Below are 18,683 nucleotides of genomic sequence, written 5' to 3'. Positions count from 1 at the left end.
CTGATTGCGGCTTTAAATTTGTACATAAAACTGGCCCCTGCCCCCTAAACGCACCGGTCCCCCCTCCTCAATATATACTGGCTCAAACATGGAAATTAAAAAACGAATCAACTCTCAAACATAAACACCACACGTAAAATGAACTCTAAAGCAATACATTCCAGTCTAACTCGGCTTACAAAACCAATGAATAGGACTAAAAGCACTGAAATGCCGCCAATTGCTGACAGACAGAAGACTGCGCGCGGCACAGCTGAGTATACATTACCAATTAGAACAATACAAACGCACTCTTTAAAACCATAACCCAATAGAGAACATTTAACAAAGCGGAAGATATTGTACAGATATATACGGACACCTAGCTTAGAATACGACAAGGGGGAAAAATTATAAAAAGAAATAAAAAAAACAACCCTGGAAAATTCATCTTCTGAGAACCCCAGAATTTGTTTACAAAAAATTGTATACGCCTGGAAAAGCCAACTGAGGTAGCCGAGAGGACACCAGAACATACCCATATCAATCGCCCTGGAAAAGCCATCTACGATGAGCTAGCTCAGAGATCCCCAGGCACCCCCATTATAAATTTCCAATATGAAACATTAATGGAAATTTAAAAATACTCCTAGCGGTCACCCTAGCTATGAGTACAAACACCAAACTCAAATGGCTGCACTAACCAATACGGACAACAGAAGCAGAGCTCTTTAAGACAACCAAGCCCCTAGGGGCGTACTATCGGAAAGGGTCCTGCAGCTGAGAGAAGATTATACAATTAATCCGATATTATACAACATTTAATATTCTGATTTCGCGACACAACACTCATAATGTAGAAAATACAAAGTCACATCAAGGACCTTCTACCTTTACCACATGACCCCGAATAAAAACAACCTATAACTGACCAAGGCAATACCAACTATTTCATCTCAATTAGTAATCTCTCCATCACGCTCCCGTGATGACAGATCACTGCCAATCAAGCACCAAGGTGCCTGATCAGGAAACAAGCCCCCACACATCGCCCGTGGAACAGACAACTAGCATAATTGGGCAACTGTATGCTAAGGCATACATAACAACTGAAATAGTATACACAATAATAAAATGCACCCCAAACATACATAACACGAAAACATTAAGCACCTAAACACTATTCTACTAAAACATACTACTTTCGGCATAAAAACATATACCAAACCATACAAGTAGGCTTAAATAGGAAAAAACACATAAACAATCTGATTTAGATAGAGCTGTCCGAACCACAACAAGGGAAGCAAATACAACATAACACACACGAAATAGCACAACATCCGGACAAACCTGACTCTGGCAAAGACACTTCGAGATACTTAACTGACCTACATACGATGGAGGGAAACCAACCCTGAGACTTAATAGTGAGTGGGGGGCGGGTAGTACCAACCTAAGTTCCAAGCAGGGGAAGTTATGAATCAGGCCCGTTGCGTTGCCAGCCCAGGCAAAAGGGAAGGAACATACCAACCCAGCTTTAATTGGGATAAAACTGATGATTTGATGAACAAAACAGAAAGCAACCATGACAAAAATTAAATACTAATAAACGAATAAAAATATATAACACTAAAATTGGTTGACAGGGAAACCTACACCAACACACATTTTTTGGAAAACCAGGGTGTCACTTCTATGTCCTAACCAGCAATATATGCTGGGATGGGGCTAAGATGTGTCATCAATCCGATATCTGATCCTCTCCAACCTGTGGTGCATCGCGGTCTCATCGTCCTTGCGTAAAATGGTATATGGTATGGCCAGATACTTTAATGTAGGCGTCACAGTTTATATTTCTTGTTATGTAGATTTCCTCGAGCTATCGCCAGATTAACTCCCAGCTTGTACTTATTTCAGAATTACTGTTAAAAATAAACATGTGCTATATCTGCTGTTAATGCCGTACAGGCAATGTGAAACCTCTTCAGCTAGAACCGATCGTCGTATGTGCATTTGTGTGTGTGTGTGTGTGTGTGTGTGTGTGTACGAGAGAGAGAGAGAAAGTACTGGAAGTGCAAGTGAGTTCGCTGCATTTTCAGTGGCAAATTATCAAATATATGGATTAATAACAAAAAAGATAAGATACAAAGAATGAGCTACTGTTATCCTAGAATGAGCTACTGTTATCCTAAATTTCATCTAGTCTATATTGCCTATCATTGTTTGAAGAATAAAGCTGCCACCACTGTACTGTATATTAAACCATCCAAATCTGACAGTGTTAGATTCCCACTTCGTTCGACGCTATTGACATCGCTTTGAATGCTGATTTGGGTTTTGCCCTACCCCACCGGCGGAAGAAAAAAATTGCGGACCCCTATGGCTGCCATGTACTTTGAATCTTATTTATCGGCACACCTTGGACCTTTAGCTCTGGTGAGCTAACGGCCTCCGGTATGTACCAGTCCCCCCCCCCACTTCCAAAACATTCAAAGGCTTTTATGTGTTTGTGTACCCGCTCCTGATATGTTGTTTTTCCATTAAAAAATCAAAAAGTATTTAGAAAGAAAATTTATTTAGTTAATATTTTTGTTGCGGGGGTTTCTTTTAGAATGATGCATGAAGAGGCAAGTTGAACGTGTCAAATGACACGTTCTATATTGGATCAAACGGCTAACCGGGTTTATGGAATGCGCTTCACCATACACTGATTTAAAAAGCAAATAAGTGACACAGGAATAGCATCTTAAATATAAATACACACGTTAACCTGTATGGAGATGGATTACCGCCATAATTATATGCGTGTATTTCTTAATATTCCTTGATGCATTATTGTAAATGGCTGCTTGCAAGTGCTACTTTCATAATTCTGTCAATGTATATTGTATTTTCATTTATGCAACTTGAACGTGGCAGTTTGCAAGAGCTACTTTCTTCTGCATTATTGTAAATGACTGCTTGCAAGTGCTACATTCATAATTCTAGTCATGAATTTTCTATTTTTCATCAATCCAAGCTGTAAATGGTTGCTTGTGTGAATACTGGGTAGGTGAGGGTGTTGTCGGAGTCTTGAGCTAGCCCCATTACTTTCAGGGTGACAGATAGAAAAATTAAACTGTTGGATGTCTAATTCATGCATACGTTGTTGGAAATAATCAAACATAAAATTTCCTGGACAGATTTCGGGAGGCAAACAAGTGTTAAAAACATTGGCTAAACGTTTAGAACAGTTTTTGCTTTAATATTCTTCTAAGGAATAGACTATGGAAATCTTGAGGACGCATACATTATGGTCAACAAGTATTGGTTGCTTGACTTGCTATTATATAAAGAACCGACAGTCTACCATTTTTCTGTTAAATGGCTTGTCAAATGGTCAAATACAGGAATAGGTTGCAGATGTGCCTTAGATATCTTCTGATTGGGATTTCCTACCATTCGACAAGTGTGACAAAATCTATTGAACTTATATACATCACTTTTAATTTTCGGCAAATAAAAATGATTCATGATTTTGTGATAAGTCTTATTGACACCAAAATGGCCAGCTTGAGAAGTTTTATGGGCTAGACTATGCATTTCCTATCTATATGACTTAGGAACAACAATTTGATTGCTCACTGACCACTCATCACCAGCAGGTACATCAGGTGTCTCCATTTTCTCATAATGACCCCATTTTTCACAAAGTAACAAACTGGTACATGTATGGCTTTAATTTCTAAAACCCAGTCTTGTGTCTTCTCTGGGTAATAGTACTTGGGGGCCTATTACTCACATTAAAATGACTTGCATGTTTATAAAGTAGTTGTTACTTCCTGATCAGATATCTTACAAATGCAGGCAGAAATTGGCTAGTGCTTTCTATTATTCTGTGAAGAAACTAACTTACTTATGAATCTCTCTCTCTCTCTCTCTCTGCTGAGTGATTAAGACATTTAAATTATGGAATTTACCTTATTCATTGTTCCAAGGCACATATATTAGGGATAAGAGGCCAAATTTAACATTTCATCTCAGGTTCATAAATATAAGTTTTGTGTCGGTCAAAATATCAGAAATAACAAATTAGCAAATAAAATATAATACTGTTCTTGAGTCATAATTTAAGAAAGGCATGTGGTATACAAAAGATAATGTGTCTTGGCCAATACAAAATTTACAGTTTTAATTCCTCAGAATTTGCAATGATGAGTGTATGTCCAATCCAAAAGCCAGATTTTGTGAAAGCTTGTCTTCGTTCGTGTTTTCTTCATGTGAAAATGAGAAACAAAAGGGATTAGCAAATAAATCTATAAGAACAATATAACAAGACAATCCAGGTATTTGTTACTTATAATTGCCTACCTGTATGATAATTTTTTTCTCAGACTAATTCATCTAACAATATTGTTTTTATGAATGCCAGTTTTAAAAAAAAACTATTTTCTCATATATTTCCTATGAAAAGTTAAACATATGACTGTATATTGTTTTTATTTATTTATTTTGCTTTATTGCATAGTTGTATTGTGCTGATATTTTTTTGTGTCATGACAATATTAACTTATATTTTAAACAGGATAAAATAATGATAAAATAACAGACAAATGAAGATGTTTATGTGGGGTGGTGATGGTGGTGGTTGCAACAACAGCCTGAGCTGTGACTAGCCTTAAAAATTTTACAATTTGTTTTAGAAAATTATGTGGGGGCTGTCATATTCTTCTAACAGAAAACAATCACATGTATACATGTACAAAATTGTATTAATCTTTTTAACTACTACATTAATTTCATATCCAAATGTATCAAGCACTTTTAGTACTGTATTGTAGCAGTAATGATACAAACAAATTGAGCTGGTTACTGGCAGCGGTAGCAATGTTATTTATATTCAATATATTATATTTGTATAATTGCTACCAAAAGAGTCTGATGTTTAATTCAATCAGTCATCTTATCTGTACTATAAATATCGTTTCATATATCTCATAATTGTATGGAAATGTTCTTTATATTTACATATAGAACACATATTTCATACTCTTAGAATTTCTTTTCTTATATAATGAAATAAATTCATATTTTTTAGCATATATGCTTTGAATGTGATGTCCTTGTTTCAAGTCATTTGCCTCTTGCTGCCGTATTGGAATTGGAGATTTAAAATGAAATTGGAGATATGACATACTTGTCTCAGACAACTAGTGACAATACTTGCTGGCTATTGCATACTCATCCATACCATACATATATAAGAATTCTGTATAATTTGACTATTTACCTTACTTCTTGTTATATATATATATATATATATATATATATATATATATATATATATATATATATATATATATATATATATATATATATATATATATATGGAGAGAGAGAGAGAGAGATAAACTGCCACTGTAAACTGCATATTAACAGCAAAATTTAATTACATATGGTTGAGAGAATAAACAGAATCCTCATCTCTGTAATGTACTCTCTCTTCCTCTCGTGAATAAAGAAATGAAAGTATGGCCTCGAGGTGCACTCTATCTGCACTTTGCTCAAACCTTATGAGGTCTTTACTGCTACAAAAAGCAAAATTTGCACTGCACTCTAAAATAATAAATATGCTTTAAACTGATAACATTGTGAATGAGAATATATGAACAAATTAGGGCCTTAAATGTTGCTTGTAAGCGGCTACCCTATTCTGTCACCGTGCGGCAGCGCTAAATTAAACAGACAAAATGTTCAAATAAAATGGGGGTGGGAAGGGTCAGCGGAAATATAACGTTGTGTAAATACATATAATGTATATACAATTTGATACATTTAATTTGTTTTGTGCTACTTGCAGGCCACCTCTCTTCCAAATGTTAATACTCTGACACATCAGCTGCTGTAATTTAATTCGAATGATATTTTAAATACGACGCACAAACATTCCGTAAAGTGGTATAACTTCCTGTTGCTAGGGTCAAGGGAGTAGTCGTATTGTAAGAAGTTGACGTGTCACAGCGCCATCTGTTGTCAATATAAGGCATTATTTTATAGCATTATTTTATACTAACTTACTTGATTCTAACTTGCAACGTGCTTGATGCTACATTATAGTCATGATTTGGGACGGTGCAATTTATATGATAGCTAGTTTATAAATGTAATGTTAAAACTTGTAATAACTGACATAACATTTGCCATGCGACAAACTACAGAATGAATTCAGTAGTTGTCAAATTGCAAGATAGAAGGACCAGAGGCGTAGCTATGATATTTTGCGCCCGGGGACGAACTATAAAATTGGCGCCCCAGCCCCCTCCCCGTTTAATCACATTTTTGAATATTACCCTTGTTTACTTATTATAATGTAACGTTGTAAGTCTCATTTTGGCGCCCCTGTACCTTGGCGCCCGGGGACATATGTACCCCTCCCCCCCAGCTACGCCTCTGAGAAGGACGCAGAAGGAAAGTAGATCTAGGCACATTCAAACAGCCATTTACAGCTTGCATCAATGAAGAATAGAAAATCCATGACTAGAATTATGAATGTAGCACTTGCAAGCAGCCATTGACATTAATGCATAAGGAAAGTAGCACTTGCAAACTGCCACGTACAATCTGCATCAATGAAGAATACAATTTATATTGATAGAATTATGAAAGTAGCACTTGCAAGCAGCCATTTACAATACCGGATCAAGGAAGATTAGAAAATACATGCATAGAATTATGGCGGTAATCCCCATCCATATCCATGTGTGCCCCGGCTGCCAAACAAGTTCAAAACTCGCGGCGGGATTCCTTTTTTTTAAAAACCTTTTAACAAAATTTATTTGCATGTTCAAACTATCTTTAAAACTCGCTCATTCCAATTTTATTTTAAATTTTAGTTTCTTACTTCTTTTTATTCCCGTCCTAGGACGGGAAATTAGCCTTGATATGTAGACAGTTTTATTGTATAAAAAATGTATCTGTTTTCTAATGATTTGTATTAAGTCGGTCTCTGACATGCGCAGGATATCGACTGAGAAAAATGGACTTGTATGTATACTGTATAACTCATGCATGGAGAAGAACTGATTTATTGCTTATGAAAATACACGATTCGTATATATATATATATATATATATATATATATATATATATATATATATGTGTGTGTGTGTGTGTGTGTGTGTGATACAGAATCAGAGGCCCTGGGAGGCTAAGTGATCCAGGTTGTCTAAGGCACTCGCCTTTGCAGATCACTGACATCGCAACTCTCCACATAGGTCAGAGTCTCACCTCGCCTACCGTTTTATGTGGGGAAGTTTGCCACAAGCTTCCGGGGGGGGGGGGGGGCGGGGGGGAGGGGCAGTGTGTCTTCCACCACCACCTTATCACCACCAGTTTTTTTCACATAACCTGATCTGTCGTTTGTTAGACCTGATTTGGAGAAAAAATATTATCGCCAGCACACAAAATGGGCCGTAACAAAATGTTAAAACGCTACAATTTAAAACGCGAATTTCCTTCAAAATCATAAATGAATAGCAAGAACAACCCACTGTACACACATGTCAGTGACACGTAGCACAGCGTCAAGATATGATGATTAGTTTTATTGATGCGAGAGCCACATTGCGATTCAGCCTTTATCAACATTGAAACTACATGACCTACTGTGGAAGCTAATTGGCATATCCAGCAGGAAGTATACACTTTCCTTGTTTGGCTGCATCATTTTGTATCAATTACGATCAAATGATATGTTTGAACGATACTGTCATCGCAAAAGTGAATTAAGTTAGAAAATGTGTTTCTTCAATAGAATGTTAGATGCCATGGAACTCAATGTTGCAATACAGTACCGGTGGGTGGGGTGAGGTGGAAGAATCTAAGTCCTCATAGAATTGACCAGCAGCGATACCAGCTTACAAAGCACTGAAGTATCCATCTTATCTCTTCTTGGGTGAGGTTTGAAACTTAACAGAGTTAAATATCCAATTAAATCATGTTAAAGATGTCGGCTAATTGAACTGTTCACGCTGATAATGCCGCCCTATTATATGGTTAATTAAAGCAATAATACTACAAATAATAATAATAATAATAATAATAATAATAATAATAATAAGGTGTCGATTTGCTATTACTAACAGTGTTTATTCTGTATCCTGCTAAATATAGATATATTGTTGTCCATGTTGATTCTCAAATAAACGATAGCCAAAATAGTTATTTACAACCATGGGGGTACCTAACGTATTTGACACTCGGGGCGGATCCTTCCTTCGGCACCCCCACAAATAATTGTAAAATGTAAACACACATACAAATATATTATTTTTGCAATTAAATTTTTAAACAGTACAGTGCTGTCATAAGCAAATCGGAAATAGCTTTTACTTTGGCGAATTTTCCATTTGGTTTGAAAACTTGTACAGGTATTTCAACTCTCCGGATGGCACCTCACCCCCTTCTGTCTGTCACCCGGGGCGGACAGCCTCCCTCGCACTCCCCTTAGTACGCCACTGTTTACAATTAATCTTTACAGATGACTGCTAAAATATATGGAATTGCATGTTTTAGGCTACTGCGTTATTCCTTCGCAGTTCTTGTGGGGCACTGGATGTGTGTGTGTGTGTGTGTGTGTGTGTGTGTGTGTGTGTGCGCGTGAGAGAGACAGAGAGAGAGAGAGAGAGAGAGAGAGCGAGCGAGCATGTATGTATTATAGGATTCAATTCTTGCTATACTGTGTTCAGTAAATATTATGGAGAGACAGAAAGAGCTCACCAATCGTTCCCCAGTCAGGATGAATCAGATTGTTGTACCAGCCATCCTGTGGAGTCACTTCAAATTCCTTTCCTGAGTTGGCTGCAAGAGATTTATAGCATATCTGAAGTAAAATTTATAGCAAGATTTTGACGAAGGTAGGACATAACAAAAAAATATATCTTTTATACAGCTTGACAAAAAAAAAAAAACTGTCGTGGCTATGGTTACGTTAGTAGTTGTTGCAATTATGTCTTGTAGACGTCAAATGGTTAACAAGAAAACTTATAACGGTATAGCTAAATAGGAAATTACCGAAATTTGTATATATTGACTTGGAAGAAAGTAATTAATATAGAAATATTCTAGAGTAAGCTTCTTATTATATATGGATAAAAATATATTTTAATTAAACTAAAATCAGCTTAAACGTAAACGAAAATGGTGAGAACATTGACAAAAGATTACAGGACCTCCGATGTTATACCTATGTTAATTACAAACAATGAATTATACTTCTTTCTTTTACAAAAAAAAGTCTCTTATAATGAAAAATCAAATGTCTTAAAGGATATTTCCACAAGCTCGTTTTATCATTGCAATCAGACTATTCCACCATTACCTGACAGATGTATTACAGTGCTGGAAAACCTAGCTGCTGGATCGGATCATCTTTCCAACAAAAGATTGTAAATGTTCGCAGATGAAATTCCAGCTCCATTGCATGTAATAACTTAGCAATCCTTAAGTAGTGGTACCTTCCATTCTAAATGAAAGATTGCAACTCTTTTCACTTTATTTAAAAAGGGGAAAACTCATAACCTTAAAATTACAATCATGTGTCCTTGCTGAGTTTATTAGATAATTGAAATATTACATTTTAAACAATGTTTCAGATCACATCCTATGGTGAAAACAATCTTGCAAATGCCTTTAAAAAAATCAATTTTTATCTAACATCGTGATCAAATGTAACATGCAATACTGCTGAAAACTATTAAGGAATCTTTATGGTTATCATCATCTTTATTTCCTTCCATGGAAGATTACATGATATAAGAATAAATCATCTGAATACAATCAATAAATATAAAAAAAAAAAAAAAAAAAAAAAAAAAAAAAAAAAAAAAATATTCTATATTGGAATACAAATTCTTACACAATATCAATCAACAAAGTGTTCGTCAACTCATAAGTTGCAAGTTTCAGTACCTTATTTACAGAAGATAGCTGCACACTGCATGACAAAGTATACTGCATACAGGACGAATAGCTTGGAGTTTTCTTTGTTGATTACTCCTGATGGTAACCTTTTACCTAAAAGATATTGTAGTTGCAGCTCATCTTCTGCATTAAATAACGTAATGTGCAGGCTCAGGGGAAATTTATCAGTAAGGAAATCCCAGAAAGAATTTCGAAAGTTCGACATATAAGGACAACTAACACAACAATGAAGTATCAAGTCTGTATAAACATTCCCACATCTAATACACATATCAAGCTGTGTTTGTGGAACAGCAGCCCATAGTTTAGCTACATATGTAAATACCTTAGTGTGTTGTCTAGTTTTAGCCGACTGCCACACTGAGGCAGGTCGTAAGTATTCGTGTATCGAAGAGAATCTATCAAAATCTGCTTGATTAGACATACGAACTCTCCAGAGGCTATTTTCAAGACCAACAATTTTTGACCTTACAATTTCTTTCCAATTATGTTTATCTGGAATTTCAGAATAATGTAAATAATCAGTTAGATACCCGAGCAAGTCAAACTTCTTTGAGGTATAATATAAATTTGAAATTAACCCGCAGCTTGACATGCATCCGCTCAGAATGAAGTGAAATAACGCAACGTTAAACACACGTTTAGTATGTACATTGTTAGGCATCAAACACAATCTGTGTAAAAACATCAATTTTCTTCTATCAATTTCGGACTGCGCTGATGTCCATCCTAGCATTCCCAGGGCAATGTCTGATCTTGTATGTATTGGAAAACCTTGTAAATGTTTGGCAAAATACCTCAGAGTTTTATCCAATAAAGCGAGGTCACTTTTTGAAATGTTACACCATAATTCACTTCCATAAAACATTGAAGGGAAAATTACCTTTTTAATTACATTTGCAGCAACCAAAGGATTTAAACCATTCGGTTTAATGCCAATACCAAACAGACCGTGAAAAGATTTTTTCCCTTTCTTGCATGCATCGAGTATTGCGTCATGCGACGTCAGCTTTGAGTTAATCCGGTGACCCAGGTGTGTTGCCGTGACCGGCAAACATGACGGGCCAAGATACCATTTCATATTGATAAAATTCTTGTATTGGGGTCCGAAAATGATAATGTATGACTTTGTAACACTAAGCTCGAATCGCCACTTATTACTGTAGTCGTATGCTATATCTAACAGCTTTTGTAGATTGCTAGGATATATAGCCAAAAGTGAAATATCATCAGCTAGGGTTGGATTTCCCACAGCTAAGGATCCAATCTTTGCTCCAAATCCACTATTTTCTAACTGTAGCAGCAAGTCATTTATAAATATTGTGTACATCAAGGTTGACAAAACACCCCCTTGTCTCACTCCTTGGCCAATTGAGAACCAATCTGAAAATTGCCCATTTACAAGAACTTTACTCTGTAAATTTGTATACATGTTAAAAAATATCAAAAGGGATTTACCCGTAATTCCCAACGTGAATAATTTAAAAAGCAGTCCTTCGTGCCACACGGTATCAAATGCCTTTTTTGTATCAAGAAAAGCAGCAAAAACCCGTGAACCCATGTTTACATTATATTGTACTGATTGCAACAGCACAAAACTCGCTGTTGTGCAGCCTAAACCTTTTTGGTAACCATGTTGTTGTGAACTGGGTATACTAGAATTAGTATCTTTGAGCCAAGTTACCAAACGTTCATGAATAATTTTCTCAAAGGTTTTGTAGATAACAGGCAGTAAAGTAACAGGCCTGTAACTTTCGAGGGAGTTCTTTGATTTTCTGTTACCTTTGTACAGTGGTATTACTAACCCTTTTTTGCAATCTACAGGTATGTAAGATTGATCAATCATCCGAGTAAATAAAATTGTCATACACTCGATGAGGTAGTCGCTGCCATAGATCAAATGTTCATTGCAAATTTGATCATGGCCCGATGCTTTTGATTTCTTTAGACCTTTAATGATTTCTCTTACTTCATTTAAACTGATACTGGTCTGTAAGGCCTCGATATGGCTTACTTCGTCCTGTAGACCGCGATTTAATTCTCTCTCTATAAATTCATAAAAGTTTCCGTCAAAACTATGGTTTAAATTCGGCGTGTGAATGTCCTCATAGTATCTAGCAAAGCCATTTGCGATGGAATCATCATCACGGACACAAACTCCATCAGTTGATAGTTCCTGACAAAAATTTGTATTGTTCCCTCTCTTAATGTTGATCATTTTCCAAAAGTGTCTTACATCGCATTCATGTGCTTTTTCAATTTCTTCATACACCTCCCCCACATATTTTTCCACAGCCAGTTTTTGAACGTTTCTAAAGTCTCTCTTCTTATCTTTATATTCTCTGTAAGAATTAAATTGACTACCCCTCGGTCTTCCCTCATTTATCCAAGTATACCTAGCTTGTCTTTGAAGTTTATGTGCTTCTTTGAGTTCATTTGACCAATATGGTTTGGCATGATAATTGAATTTAGACTTTGGAAGCGCGATGTCGCTTGACTGCTGTATTGCATTAACAATGTGCTGTTATTTATCAAGTAAATTTTTAAGTAATTAAAAAAAATAACTTACAACAACGTAAGAAATTAACGTTTAGAAAATTATATGCTAAATGATTAAAATATTTGTTGTTAAATTTGAGTGCATTGATCGCTAACTTTTTCTTAGTGTCGTTCCGTATCTTCCATCGTAGATTGTTACCACAACATTGTTTCATAATACATAGTTAGCATTGTTTTGTGTTCCTATATTGTGTGTTTTACTTTTATCCAGGATTATCGATTCTAAGGGTCATGTCTAAACAACATATTATACAGCTAATATTTGTCCATTATTGTGGGTTTGTACTTGAAGATAAAGTCATTTTTTATAAACATGTCTATAAATATTTTGACTTTGGAATTTTCTGAAAGGGACCTTGTTTATGATGTTGATGGGATAATGACCCATATTGTGGTCATCGTAATGTGTCTTAGTTTTTATATAAGATTCTAAATTATCTAGTCCTACTTTAGTTCAGCTCTGAGATCATTGTTCGTTGGGTTCAGATATAATTCGAGAGGAATTATTTATATCGTTCATTGGAATTACTAAAGTGCTGATTTGACTGGGTTAACATTGCTTTGGGATTATTGAGGAATAATTCAAATCCATTGTGGATTATATCATTGTGATACATCAGTACAATCGGTATATAGACGCATTAAAGACTGTTGGTGCATCAGCACATTCCAGCACATTCCAGATTAAAATTCAATTCGAACACCATTAGAATTTACTCAGAACACTAGACTTTTAAACGTGTGATAGCTTTATGATTATTTGGGATTTAATTCACAATACTGTAAGTTCCTCTTAGATTTTCATTTTATAACTTAAAAAATTGAATTATTTGTTGAATTGTAGTATACTTGTTAGTTTTGCTTTCTCTGTTAATTAATTAAAGACCATAGAATGGTAACAACATTGACACCTATTCAGCATTTTGAACACTAAATGGGGCCACCACCACGACGAATACGCTCTGCACGTATCCAGCAATATTAATTTATATATTGTCCGATTATTACATAAGTATAATTATATATTTACTTTATTATAATCCTAAATATAAAACACTAATGCTTATGTCACAGTGGTAGATTAACATGCCGAAGCTTGCAGTTTACGTGAATAATATCTTGTACTTAACGGGGTTAATCGGTGTTACCTAGAATCGCACCCTATGTTAAATTCAATTCGTTCTGATATTGATCAAATTATGCAAAAAGAAGAGTTACGCGGACATGCCCCGGATTGAAGCTACATTAACGTTCAGTCTTGGTCGAATATTTCTGTAAGGAGCAGCCCTTCCACGAAATATTTCACGTGATTTATACAAACGTTTCAGGGATGCTGTAGGGGAATTTCTTGTCGACAAAGCGGTTGATATTATAACAACGCGGACAGTTCAACAACTAGATACACAACTACGTTGTCCACAGGAATCTACGCCATATCGTATAATAGGACATAATATTATTTATGGCCGACGAATGAATAACGCAATCGCAATATATATATATATATATATATATATATATATATATATATATATATATATATATATATATATATATATATATATATATATATATATATATATAACAAAACAACATTTTCTTCGTGTTAAATTGTGTTCTATCATGTTAGATATTAATGATGTGTTGTCCGGGATAAAGTGGAACTCAATCCGTGAACAAAGTTTTCAAGAACAATGTATTGTGCTGTCGACGTCGACATAACCAGGAACGTTAACGGGAATTTATACAGTATATTATGAAAATTCATTTCCCGTCATCGCAGTCATAAATGGAATATTCATCAACGGACCAAATATTGATAGTGTAGTTCCGATGCGTGATGGAAAATTAAAATTGTATAGGCAACCAAGTCTTATAACATTTCAATAAGTTATTTGTAGGCATGGATTAATGGACTTGCGAACTGTTCAATTTCACAGTGGGAGGCTAATGTTCGACAATGTGGCGCAACTATTGCAAATGAAGCTGCATTTGAACTGGCCAGTAAACAGACAATTATTACCAGCAGTATCACTGATGAAATGTTATACAATTTAAATAAACATTAAGATCGCAGACGAATTATTAGCATCATTGGACACGCTTGTAATCCTACGCTGGTAATCTCCGATAAATCGCACAACATAATTTTACAACGGTAATGTGTTTTACGCTAACGTACGTATCACCGCTGACAACCCGGTGTCACCTTCGTTATTTTCTAGTGACCCTTTATCGTCAGTTTGCATTTCCATGTGGGAGATGTTTCAGTCCAGAATATTTACATCAAGAATTACTTAAAGAATCACGTACACGGTTACCGAAGCACGCGTCCAATAATTTTGTTCTGGGGTGACCAGTAACCAAATTTTGCTTATAACAAGGAAATTGGGGTAGGTTAGGGGAGGAAAACAAATCCTTGTATGTGTGCGTTATTCTGATATGTGTAACAACATAGTTTGCGGGTTCAAGCTTGATTAAGTTGAGGAAGTTGTGAAAAAGAATCACACATTCCTAGAGAGGGAAAGGAAATATTACATTACCCGGTAAGTTAATTGGCCTTGTTACAAACCACCTGAATAACAAAATACAATTCATATTTACTTTATGGTTGGAGGGAAAAAGACAAGTAAAGATACATGTGCGGTCTGTTGATAATATAACATGATATCCGCTGAAAGTTTGATTGAAAGAAACGCAGACTTATATATATTGCACGATAGATAAGTCTTTTCTAAAGCACTTGATAAAAGAAGGTCGTGATGGTCAGGGAAATCATATGAAAAAGAAGACTGACCACACGCAAAAAGAACCGGTGCAAAACCGGTGCGAAACCAGGTAAGCGCTTTTGGTGTCTACCAATTCCTCTTTCACGGTCACAAAGCCACACAAGATGGTTACACAAACGAAACCAGAATTTTAAAAAATATAATCACTATAAAGAATTTACATAAAGTTTGCTGGAGATATATACACTGAGGGTACCACTATATGACAAATAAAACCAGCATGGTTTAACGAGGTTGAAAGTTGATATTTCCTATTTCTTGTACGGCTGAATTGCTTGTAAGTGCTTATTATTTTATCACATCTTTGCTGAAAATATATTGACCTTTCAATTAGTCATTAATGTCGGTTTTGTGGTTATTTTCCAACTTCTTGACGCACAGTGTCTCTACGGCAGTAAAAGGGATCAGATTGAGAGTCTTTTATGACTTTGGAATTACAAAAAGAGAAATGTGCAGCACATAAAAATATATTTTCCGGCATACCAAATAAAATTTGCATATTGTAAACACATATTTTAACTTCAAAATTTACTCCAGGACTGAACTATTCTTCTACATTTATTAGTATGGCGAAATCAACTGAAAGATAGATAGTGTGGGCTCTAAAATAGTAGATTCCTTGTACATTTGAAATATACAAATACTGGCTGCATCGGTTTATCTGGTTTCCGTTTTTGCATTACATATTATATTGTTAGTTAAGGAAGCAATAATTTTGTCATCATTAAGTGTGCTTAGTCACGTCTTATTGACGTATGTGTAATATTCATTTATAATGTAATTGCTGACAGACAATGGACCGGTCCGATGGTCTAGTGGTAAGAGCGTCCGCCTCGGATGCGAGAGGTTGTGGATTCGATCCCTGGTCGAGTCATACCAAAGACTTACAAAAATGGTACAAACAGCTGCATCGATTGGTGCTCAGCATTAAGAGGTTAGTGTTATGACTGGTCGGCCTGGTGTCACGATAATGTAACTGTCTGCGGCATAATGCCCCAGTGCTAGACATCACTATAAATTCTTCATACATCGTAGTGATATGACTTATTTTTTTTAAAGCTACGTTAAAAATCTAAATCACACACGCGCACACTGACATACAATGCAGGTTATTTTTAGACTTACAGACAGTTCATACTTACGACTTCGACAAACTATCATTGTAGTAGCTGACAGGCGGTGCATGCTTACAACCTTGACAAAACAATCATTGTAGCAGCTGACAGACAGTTCACGCTTACAACCTTTGGCAAAGTATCATTTTAGTGGCTGACAGACAGTTCATTCTTACAACATTGGCTCGACTCTCTTATAAAACTATACAATGCTATTTTAGATGAAATACAGAATAGCAAGTACAATGCAATGTGGGATACAAGGACTACCGACTTACATAAGGGAACTGGAAGCTGATTGATGATCCTGAAATAACGACATTCCCTAGTGTTTTTTTTTTATAGATTGGTTGACATCTCATATCATACTACCAAGAAAATGTTGCTTGTCGATTGAGAGAGAGAGTGCTGATTTGGTTCTTCCTAGTTTGCCGTCATGTTTTCAATGTACACTAAGCAAGAAAAGTGATACTATCAATGTACGCTGTTCTTATCGAGATAACGAATAAAAACATTCTATCGTTTTATTCCAGTAAAATGTTGACGTATGTGACTAATTCCATCGTACCCGCTCCCCAATCATCGCATCTATTAACATATATATTGAACGATTAAAGTTAGCACGTGTCTTGATTTAGCAGACGAGGCGAATTACGTTGTGTAAAACTTCGTCCTTGAACAAGCCATAGCTGAAAGTGATCACAACTCTTATAAATATAGACATCATTTGCAAACTACGGGTGAGGTGAACCTTTGCAATTACATAACGCCTATGTAGAAAAGTAAGAAAAGTAAAAAACACATACATGTTATGATTGTCTGTAATACAGTGAGATTTTGTTTTCTGCGCTGGAGACAACGTGACGTGAATGATTGACAGAACGTGCAATCTTTCTGGTAAAAATACAAAGTTTGTATTGAACGAAGAATGGATTTCTCGATGATATTTGATAATGACAATGTCTGCAAGATTCACGTGAAGTTCGTAGAAATATCAGATTGGTGTTCAGATTGGTACATAAATAATAAAACAAGAAACCTAAACGCTTGGGATCATTGTAATGAAATAAACTGCCACGCATGACCTTACTCCGCATTGAGAAAATTATCACAAGTTCAGTATATTTGCCATTTTGACGTCTTCTAAGTGTCCGTTGAAGGGAATACAAAATAATACTTCTCTTTCAATTCCTGGCTGATTTAGCTAAGTATGAAAAAAGCCTGGTGATTTCAGGCATAAGAAGGTACATATAAATTCTTGATTGAACGCTTACCTGTTGACACAATCACTAGCAATGCAGTAAAAGCAGAACAAAGGAACCTGATGTTGTACATTTTATCTCCGATCCGACTCCAAGCTGAGATAATGTTCCTTATGACACGAGTTACAGAGTGCGGCTATAAATATGCCCCTATGCTCCACCAGGAAGTTTTGTTTAATTTGTAATTTTGAATTGGTATCATTCCCGGATGTGTTATAGTAATGCAACCAACACCAAGATGCAAATTTTTGGGATTGTTTCCAAGAATAACTTACAAATCCATATTGAGTTTAAAGCAAACGTTTGATTTTGAGAAAACGTTTTAGTTTGAAAGATACCATTGAAAAAACAATTGTTTAAATAAGTGACATGACTTATAAAAGGTCTCAAATGCCAAATCTAAAATAATGAATGTTTGATCGTTTCGATTTATTCTCGAGTCAAAACGTGTTACAGGCGAGGAATGTGTGCAGCCAGACTGAGGCTTGTACCTGGAACCTCCTTAAGAATAAACAGGTGGAATGCCGTATTGTTATTTCCATCGAAGCTATCAACCATATCCAGCAACATTCTCCTCTCCACCACTTCCCACATACACGTATATGTGTCCATATTATTTTACCACTCAAACCAAACCGTGTATCGAAACGCGGTACCACTCGAACCTATGACAACCACACTCTATGATATCCGTGTATCGAAACGGGGTACCATGGTAGGTGCCTAATGTTACTGGGAAAATATAAATGTGCTGTTCGACTGGGGTTTGATACCAGGTTCTTTCCAAATTCAAGACACATGTCCTCTACGGTCTGAGATATCAGACACCGATGCTGTTGAGCAGTTTGCAACATACAAACTATCAGTTCCTATGACCTGGTATGATAGTCGTCTTAGAACAACACTTTAAAACAGGGGTCTCAAACACGCGGCCCGCCAAGCCATATCATGTGGCCCGCAAAATGATTGGCATCACAAGGTCTCATGAGAGATAACAAAGGTGGTGTGGCCCTTG

The 18,683-nt window shown here is 35.8% G+C and overlaps 1 protein-coding gene across 1 annotated transcript in view; it reads right to left on the bottom strand.

The window, feature by feature from the left end:
* Positions 1-17,836, bottom strand: part of LOC149801885 (dual oxidase 2-like) — a 90,931-nt gene extending 73,095 nt beyond the window's left edge. Inside the window, exons 1-2 of the mRNA XM_089956265.1 lie at positions 17,681-17,836; positions 8,741-8,821 (exon numbers count right to left, since the gene is read on the bottom strand). Coding sequence (XP_089812391.1) covers positions 8,741-8,821; positions 17,681-17,741 — 142 coding nt within the window. The 5' untranslated portion in view covers positions 17,742-17,836. The remainder of the gene's footprint in view (positions 1-8,740; positions 8,822-17,680) is intronic.
* Between the last annotated feature and the right edge of the window lie 847 nt (positions 17,837-18,683).

The sequence above is a fragment of the Sinohyriopsis cumingii genome, chromosome 4 (genome assembly GCF_028554795.1).
Source record: "Sinohyriopsis cumingii isolate HCF-2022 chromosome 4, ASM2855479v2, whole genome shotgun sequence".
Lineage (NCBI taxonomy): Eukaryota > Metazoa > Mollusca > Bivalvia > Unionida > Unionidae > Sinohyriopsis > Sinohyriopsis cumingii.
The sequence above is the reverse complement of the archived record's forward strand: the minus strand, read 5'-3'. Positions and strand labels throughout refer to the sequence as shown.